Source organism: Mercurialis annua, linkage group LG8, assembly GCF_937616625.2.
Source record: "Mercurialis annua linkage group LG8, ddMerAnnu1.2, whole genome shotgun sequence".
Classification (NCBI taxonomy): Eukaryota; Viridiplantae; Streptophyta; class Magnoliopsida; order Malpighiales; family Euphorbiaceae; genus Mercurialis; species Mercurialis annua.
In genome coordinates, this window is record NC_065577.1 from 20,174,316 (window position 1) to 20,184,218 (window position 9,903).

Sequence of the window (9,903 nt, forward strand, 5' to 3'; positions counted from 1 at the left end):
CCTTGGCCACCACGAAATGTTGTAATCGTCCTTGGCAAACCAGCTTGTCTATCTCACTCCGCAAACGCCCACATTCCTCTGTATCGTGGCCATAGCCATCATGGAATTCACAGAATTTAGACCGGTCTCCATCCTTTACCAGCCTCGGGGGATAACGAATCTCTTCATTATTGTGCTTGATCCAAGATAAAATCTGCTCCCTCGGAGTGTTAAGTGGTACATATTGTCTCGGTACCCCTGCTCGGTCTACGTATCCTTCAGTTCCTCCGCCAATGCTGAAACTCGGCTTTGTACCAGGCCCCGTGCTAGGCGGACTGGGTTGAGCATTGAACGGCTTGTTACCCCTGTACCCCGAAGTCTCATTCAGAGGTCGGTACCGATCTTGACTGCGGCTAGATCCCTGAGCATTCTGCGTTTTACTGGGAACCGGGCTAGCCATCCCATAAGCCTTCCTTTGTCTTTCCTCGTCGAGATTGATATAATTCCAAGCGATGTCCATCAACTCGGTGTAAGTGTCAACCGGGTTAGTGATCAGGCTATCTCGGAAGACTTGCATGCTGGTGTTATCTTTCATAGCATCAATGGCAGTATCATCGTTTAAATCTTCTATCATGATTGCCTCGGCATTGAACCGAGCAATGTAAGCCGTCAACCGGGTTAGTGACGAGTGACTTCATCACACAGAGTTTTCTGATGCTGTGACGCTGCACTCGAGCTGTGAACACTTTCAGCCCCGTTTTTCCTGACCGTTGGAACTCTTGCTCTCGCGGTCCGCAGAGGATCTGCCTCCAGGTCTGGGTCTCCCCTCCCCAAGCCAGCGTCTCCGCGCTGTGTCCCCGGTGGAAGATTCTCATCTTGCACCCCCTCCCTTCGAGGAGGAGGAGGATCATTCCGACCTTCGTCTCTCGGAAAAGGGCGATCGTACCGACCTTCGTCTCTCGGCAGAGGGCGATCTTGCCGACCTTCGTCTCTCGGCAGATTAGTATCACGGTGGTCTTCGCCTCTTGGCGCTTGATGCTCTGTTGGATCCCTAGGTCTTGGTCGTGGGTGATCGTTCCGACCTTCTTCTCTCGGAGGACAACCATCCCGAAACTCAACAGCTCGGGGTGGAGGGGCCACGGGGGTTGCCTTGGGATTGTAACCTGGGTAATACTGGGACATGACTGCAAAATGCATCTGTTGGGCCTGATGCAGTTGGCGACCATGTATTCTAAATATTCTTGAGCTTGTAAGACCGCCGAAGGTATATCTTGCCTAGAAGTTGTTCCTGTTCTCGTAGCCACCAGTGTAGCGTCTACCGGAAAGTTGAGTTGAGTGGGAGACAAGGTATTGTGGAGGAAACTCTAAGGCACGGTGGTTCCTGGGGTGGATAAGTTGGTGTGGCTTGCATCTGAAGCAAAAGGGTTTGCCCTAGGATAGTTTTCCAGTCCATACAAAGGCACAAAACCAGCTCCACTAATGGGGGCCCTGGATCCTCCAACCTGAACATTCGCCGGAGGAGTTAAGCCAGTGATCACAGAGGTCCGACCACTAGCAGAAACTCCACCAACCAAGTTAGTGTCGGTAACCGTAGTTCCCAGAGGGTCTACTCTGTCCAAGACAGGATCATCAACCATTGTTTCTCGTCAAGATCTGATCAGCAACGTCAAAAGAACAAGAGCAGAACAGGGGATATAACACGTTTCCCACAGACGGCGCCAAGTGATAAATCACTAACTGGGATCCGAGCTTCTATCAGCCTGCACACCACAAACAGAACAGAGGTCAGAAGGAACTCCGGTGGGGGTCACCGGACGTTCACTCCGACGCTCAAGCAAGTATTTCAAGTAGGGGAAGAAGAAGAAGAGAAAGAATAATTCTGAGAGTAGAGAAAAAGAAGTTACCTAGGGTTTATCCTTAAACCCTCTATTTATAGTTAGGGTTTAAGGACAAACCTGCCTTGCTGGCAGGCTGTGAGCTAAGTGGTCCCAGAATTCAGTTATGCCTACGTGGCAGAATATCCCTGCGGGAGGCGCAGTTGGTTAGGTGTGTCAGAGGGAACATTCCTCACGTACCTGTCAGAGGATCTTCTGTGGTCCCAGTATCTGGTACACGAGCGTGTGCTCTTGGGCAGGACCTCGGAGCTCGGTCGGACCTTGAAGCCCGGATAACTTGGGGACCAAGTTATCATGGTTCTGGTATTTGAGGACATCTCGAAGCTCGGGTCGTATGATCTGACCTTTCGGGTCCATGAACCCGGAGCTCGACCCGGGTCTGAGTCGAATATAACTCGGAGCCCGGATAGAATCCTTGGTTCGACCTTATCAGACATGATTGTCTCGGATGATGTTCGAATGCCCATCGATCCGATGACCCCCCAAGTCGTGTGATCTATGATTTTGAGAAGGTCGGACGTTGTTATCAGGTCGGTGAAATGCTTGACTTAGCGATGTTCGTTCCTGGCGAGGTTGCTTTGCCCCTATTAGATGTGCTACGTTATCAATAATATTAAATGTTGAATATTATAATTGCTAGAATTAGGCTGAAGTCTCGGTTTCCCCCGAGCATTAGTTTTCTTGCAGGTTTATTATAATTGTATGTTAATCGAAAGGCTAGCTACGGGTTTTGGTACTACATTACCCATACCCTAGCGCCGGTCACGATTCACGAAAATGGGTCGTGACAAACTTGGTATCAGAGCTTTGGTTTCAAACCAAGGCCAATTGGTTGCTATGTGTTTACTCTGTTAAGTATGGTTGTGTCTTAGGAACTACTGCAGATATAGGTTTCTGTCATGTCTTTAAAAACGTCATCTTTTGATTTTTAAAACATTTTGCCTACACCAATAGGATTGCGTCGACTCAGTCATTATATGTTGATTAATGCTTTTGATAGTTGCTGTTATTTCACTTGGGTGAACATTTTAATGTTGTTGATTTCTCGGGAAATCCTAATTATTACTTGTTTTGTTTCATACTTGGGTATGAATTATGTGTTATTTAAATTGTTTTTGTTCAATCCTTAGGATATGGACAACGTTGTTCGTACTCGTGCTCATGTTGCGGCAGAGCAAGAAGTTGAGGCTGATGATGCGATTTCCGTGGAAGTCGATCAGAACGTACCACCAGTTCAAGCAAATGCTGGACGTGGTAGAGGTAGAGGTGCTGGCAGTGGTAGAGGTGCTGGTAGAGGTAGAGGAGCTAGTGTTGGTAGAGGTGGAGCTAGAGGACGTGGTGCAGCAGGTGTTCACGCACCGAATGTGCAGCAGGCACCAGAGGTGCAACAGGCACCAAACATGCAGGCGTTTGACTTCACTACTTTCTTGGCTAGCATTGTCGAGATGCAGAACAACCAGGCTCTTCTATAGAATCAGTGTACTGTATTGGGTCAGTTAGCGTAGCAACAGCAACCTCAGGCTGGTGTTGTAGCTGATATGGGTGGACTTGCTGGTGTCGATCATATTCCGACAGACAGAGAGATGGTGATGACCTACACGAAGTTGACTCCGACTTCATTTGACGGCACTGTGATGCTCTTGAATTTTTGGAGGAGTTTGAGTACAACAGTCAGAGAATTCAGGCTATTGATCGCCAATCAGTTATGCTTGTGGAGATGTCGCTGAAGGGTCCAGCTAAGGACTTGTTTCGCGATAACATCAGGCCAGAGATGGCTACATTGACTTGGGCTGAGTTTGTGAACAGGGTCAGAGGTTACTATCTACCCTTCTCTGTTATTGAGAATTTCAGAGAAAAGTTGCTAAATTTGAAGAAATGGGATAGATCGGTGACAGACTACACTACAGAGTTTGTCCGTTTGGGGAAGTTTGCTACAGATCTACAGGGTGATCGAGGGCGAGTGAACGACCGCTATGTTAGGTGTTTAGGCTCGGAATTTCTTCCCTTGCTGATAGAGACAAACATGGAGTTCTCTCGAGTAGTGGATAGTGCTCGTCGGATGGAGAGCTCATTGGTTCAGTTTGGGACGATCTCTGACCCTTTCCAGAATCAGAAGGGAAAGAGTGATCTTTCTAGTGGGAGGGCAGCAGACCCCGACGCAGCATGGTAGTGTAAGTTACTACAGCGGCTCTTCTCAGGCCAATAGGGGGAGTCATCGGACGCAAAACAAGGGGAGGCATAGTGCTAGTAGTGCTCCGTACAGTTCTAGCAGTAGTGGGAGTAACCATGGTTCAGGACGCGGGTATAGTGGTGGATCGAGCATTCCGTTCCGCCAGAATTGCAGACGCATGCATTATGGTCAGTGCCACTTAGCTCCTTGAAGTTGTTTCTCTTGTGGCCAGCCGAGTCATTTCTCCAGGGAGTGTCCGACATCTGGGCAGCAGATGTCCAACAGTTATGCTACTGGGCAGAGTTCTCAGCAGCAGCCGCAGGGTCAGGCCAGAGTGTTCACTCTTACTCCTCAGGATGCGCGTGCATCAAATGTTGTGGTGCAAGGTACCATTCCAATTTCTTTTACTGATGCTTTGTTATTTTTTGATGCGGGTGCAACCCATTTGTTTTTGTCTACGTGTTTTGCGGGAAAATTGGGTATTGCACCATCTATTATGAGTGAACCTCTAGCTGTGTCTACACCTATGTCTGAAGGTGTAGTAGTGGACATCGTTTATCCTTCTTGTCCAGTGGTTATTCAGGGTAGAAAATTATGTGATGATTTGATTGTACTTGACATTCTTTCTTTTGATGTCATTTTGGGGATGGACTGGTTGTCACGCCATTTTGCTTCTATTGACTGTCGAGGGAAGTCAGTCGAGTTTAAGATTCCAGGTGATCTACCATTTTCCTTTCAGGGGGAAAAGGCGGAGACACCTAGGAATTTGATTTCCGCCATCAAGGCGAAGCGGATGTTAGGCAAGGGTTGCCAGGGTTTTCTTGTTGTGGTTCGTTATTTGGAGGCTGATAGTGGTGATATGTATAGTGTTCCGATAGTGAATGAGTTCACTGATGTGTTTCGAGATGAATTACCTGGATTATCACCTGACCGTGAGATTGAGTTTTGCATTGATGTGGTTTCTGGTACAGCTCCAATTTCGATACCTCCGTATCGGATGGCTCCTACAGAGCTGAAGGAGTTGAAGGACCAGTTACAAGAGTTGTTGGATAGCGGGTTCATCAGACCGAGTACTTCTCCATGGGGTGCTCCAGTTCTGTTTGTGAAGAAGAAAAACGGTTCCTTTCGACTGTGTATCGACTACAGACAGTTGAACAAGGCTACTGTCAAGAACAGATATCCTCTTCCTCGCATCGATGATTTGTTTGACCAGTTGCAGGGTGCGAAGTGTTTTTCCAAGATTGATTTGAGGTCTGGGTATCATCAACTTCGGATCCGTGATATAGATGTGCCTAAGACTGCTTTTTGGACGCGATATGGACATTTTGAGTTTCTGGTTATGTCCTAATCTGATATTTCTCCCTTCATCGGCAAACTCAGAATGCAGTTCACTAAAACGTTTCCAAGCCGGAGAGTCGGACGGGTGGCACATCTTATCACCATCCATCTCGTGGTCTGCGTGCCACGTCATATGCCGAGCAGTGGCTTTCGAAGCGTACAACCTCTGTAGCCTCAGAGTTATTGGAAAATAGAACATTTTACTATATGGCACGTTAGCCTTTCTTTTTGTGGATTTTCCGTGGGTCATAGGTTTCCACCGCGCATAATTGCAAACTTTGCAGTGCGTTAGATCCGCGTCCTCCCCCAAATAAATCATACAATTATAGAAACAACAGTCAATAACCTCAACTGGCAACCCCAAACCTTTAACCAGCTTCTTAATTTTAGCAAAATTCGTTGGCATCTTGTTGTCCTCCGGGAGCAGCTCCTGTATCAATCCGCATACGTCGTCAACTAAAGCTACTAAACCCTTATGTCGACACTTGATCTCCATCACTTTAGCAGATGCAGAAAATGGAGAGTGTCTGCTATTCCCAGGCCATATGTCTTCTTCAGCCGCACGCATCATATCATAAAATTTTTGAGCTTCAGCATTCGGGAGCTCATCTTCAGGAAACGTTATTTCTGGACCGGCCGCATCAAGAATCATTCTTTGAGCGCAACTGAACTTACTTGGCCCCTCATTTTCATAGTTGAACTCAACATCCTGCTCTGGTAACTGTGCAAGGGGAGGGGGGGTTCAAAACGGTCCCCTCTCCATGAAAAACCCATACTTGGTAACCTTTCACGAACCCATTCTTCAATAGATGGAATTCCACCACATCGACATCCCGATAGCTTGTATTTCGACAACCTCTCTTAGGGCAGGGGCATTTTATCTGTACTCCAGTCATACAAGTCGGATGCCGTAATGCAAACCGGACAAACTCCTTCACATGCTCCTTATACCCTGTGGTTAGCAGCCCGTTTGTGTGGCTCCTGTACATCCAACTGCGGTCTGTCTCCATTTCTGTAGCGCGGATAATTAGAGGTGGGGTTTTAACTCGAGATAAGCAAAGTCAATGTAATTGACTGCTGAAAAGGTAGGGCCCTATCCCATTTGCAAAACAGGCGCCCCGTAACTCGGCCACGATATATGCCTAGCAACGGAGAAAAATATTCGGCAGCCTTCAGGCGTCGTTCTCCTTTAGTGCGATATTTAGTATATGTGTTATAACGCTAATTATATATTCCACGAGGAATAAGCGTTACAAAACATATATTATACATCCACCCTGAGAACAAACGCTGGAAAACAACCGAATATTTTTCTACCGCTACTAGACATATATGGTTTTTCGTGATCGAGTTACGGAAGCACCAGTTTAGCGAACTGTACAAACTGTACAATCCCGTGTTGTTCAATCTCTTGAACTCACGGGACGGGAACTCTATGGCTAGGTTTACGATTTTATTCAGTGGGAATAAAATTGAGGTTTATTTAGGTTGAATCTTATAAATAAAATCTGTTCCAACTAAAATAAATCAAATTAATTAAGCGATAAAACCTACTTGTTGAAGGGCAGAACCGTAAAGAGAAGGTGACACGTCCGGATCAATTGGAACCACGGTGCGCGGGCTATCAGCGACTGTCAGACCGATCATGGTAAATAAAACACGTATTAATACAAAAAATTAAAAAAAATCGGCAGCACTTCCCCTAAAAATGAGCATCACCCATTTTTCAGGGAAGTCCTGCAAGCGTATTACATAGCACAAACGCCAATCACAACAATTATACACACCTATATCACAACCAAAATACAGCTAAGTTTTAATCAAAATCAATAAACCTAACTAACATAATTAAATAACGGTTTATTTTATTACATTTTACTCATTTAAATAAAAATTTATTTTATTTATTATTATTATTACAAATTGACTAAACAAATCTAAACTAACCCATTACAAAATTATTACAATTAACTAAAATAAAATAATAAAATATAAACTAACTTACTATATTTAGTAATATATTAATTTTAGTATATTTTAAACTCATTTATTTTCATAAATTAAATCAATTCTAATTATTATAATATTTAAACTAAGTATAATATAATTAATTATAACTAATTTATTTATAAAAATCTGACCTAATACCTAATAAAAAATAGATTAGTTTAATCTAATCTAATAATCTAAATAACCTAATAGTTTGCCAAATTAATAATTAATTAATTAATAAAATAATTACTTTAAAGAACTTACCTCATTGCCGACGGGAGAAGGCAGAGCACGGCGGGGCAAGGCGGAGCACGGCGGCAGCGACCTCAACACTACAATAAAGAAGCAATAATTAAAAAAAATTACTATAAATAAAACTTAAATAAAAATTACATAACTGAGTTCAGCGGTAGATGGAGGCAGGCGGCGGCAGACCGGTGGGCAGTTTGGTGGTAGGCGGAACGGTGGCAGTGTGGTGGCAGTTCGGTGGGCGGAGGCGGTGGCAGTCTGCTGGTAGCAAATGGGAGCAGCAAATGGCGAGCAGCAAACGGCGACCAAGGAACGACGACAAGGGAACGGCGGCGAGCAGCGAACGGCGGCGACGGTGGAACAGTGGCAGTTTGGTGGTAGGCGGAACGTTTTGTTTTTGGCAAAAAGAAAGAATGAGAGAAGAAGGGAGGCACGCGATTTTAATTAATTAGGTTAAAAATTTGCGACGGACTCCTTTCGTCCATCGCAAATGGTGCTTAATGAAACGGTGCGTTTCATTAAGCACCATTTGCGACGGACTAAAGGAGTCCGTCGCAAATTTTTTACCCCAATTTTGCGACGGAATCCTTTGTCCATCGCAATTTTATTGAATGAAATGATGTAGCGACAGATATTGTTAATCCGTAGCCAAAAACTTTGGGATTTAAAATGGCGGGAGTTGTCCCGCCACGATAGCGACAGATTTGGGACGGCCATTCCGTCGCAAATGTGGCGGGAGCTTTCCCGCCATCATTTTCAATGAAATCAGCGACGGATTTGTCATCCGTCGCTGATTCCGTCTCAAAAAATATAAAATAGCGACGGATGTCATTCCGTTGCAAAAAGTGAGATTTCTAGTAGTGTGTATAGCGATTTAAGCCAAATGTTCAGAAACGTTACGAAACAAAACAAAACGTTTCACCTTTTTAGCGATTTAAATCAAACGTTTTGTTTCACCATTTTAGCAATTTAAGCCAAAAGTTTTAAACGTTTCGCAACAAATCCAAGCGTTTCACTTTTTAGAAATTTAAGCCAAACGTTTACACACGTTACAAAACAAATCCAAATGTTTCACCTTTGTAGCGATATAAGCCAAATGTTTACAAACAATACGAAACAAATCCAAACGTTTCACCTTTTTAGCGATTTAAGCCAAACGTTTACAAACATTACGAAACAAATCCAAACGTTTCATATTTTGAGCGATTTATGCCAAATGTTTACAAACGTTTACAAACGTTACGAAACAAAACCAAACGTTATGAAACAAATCCAAGCGTTTCACCTTTTTAGCAATTTACGCAAAACGTTTACAAACGTTACGAAACAAATCCAAACGTTTCCCCATTTTAGCGATTTAAGCCAAACGTTTAAAACGTTAAGAAACCAATCCAAACGTTTCACCTTTTTAGCAATTTAAGCCAAACGTTTACAAACGTTTACAAAGGATAGGAAACAAAACCAAACGTTTCACATTTTTATCAATTTAAGCCAAACCTTTACAAATGTTTTGAAACAAATCCAAGCGTATACCTTTTTAGCAATATAAGTCAAACGTTTACAAACGTTACGAAACAAATACAAACGTTTTCCCATTTTAGCGTGTTAAGCCAAATGTTTACAAACATTACGAAACAAAACCAAACGTTTAAAACGTTACAAAAAAAATCCAAAGCTTTCAAATTTTTAGCCATTTAAACCAAACGTTTACAAATATTACGGAACAAAAAAAACGTTTCATATTTTTAGCAATTTAAGGCAAACGTTTACAAACTTTACTAAACAAATCCAAGCATTTCACCTTTATAGCAAATTAAGCCAAATGTTTGCAAATGTTTCGAAACATTTCAAAGCGTTTCACCTTTTTAGCAATTTAAGCTTAACGTATACAAATGTTACGAAACAAATCCAAACGTTTCACCTTTTTAGCGACTAAAGCCAAACGTTTACAAAAGTTACTAAACAAAACAAAACGTTTCACCTTTTTAGCGAATTAAGCCAAATGTTTAAAACGTTACGAAACAAATCCAAACATTTACAAACATTACGGAACAAAAACAAACGTTTCACATTTTTAGCAATTTAAGCGAAACGCTTACAAACGTTATGAAATAATTCCAAACGTTTCACCTTTTTAGCGGTTGATGTCTAACGTTTACAAACGTAACGAAACAAATCCAAATGTTTTGCCTTTTTAGCGATTTAAGCCAAACATTTACAATCGTTACGAAAAAATTCAAACGTTTCAACTTTTTAGTGATTTATGTCAAACGTTTACAA

At 43.1% G+C, this 9,903-nt stretch overlaps 1 protein-coding gene across 1 annotated transcript; it reads right to left on the reverse strand.

Moving 5' to 3' along the window:
- Window positions 1–1,645: 1,645 nt before the first annotated feature.
- On the reverse strand, window positions 1,646–6,392 carry LOC126661740 (uncharacterized). Its single transcript, XM_050355606.1, has 4 exons — window positions 6,159–6,392; window positions 5,344–6,103; window positions 2,092–2,299; window positions 1,646–1,739 (listed from the first exon to the last, which is right to left on the reverse strand). Exons 1-4 carry the CDS (start codon window positions 6,390–6,392, stop codon window positions 1,646–1,648), a joined length of 1,296 nt encoding a protein of 431 aa, XP_050211563.1.
- Window positions 6,393–9,903: the final 3,511 nt, after the last annotated feature.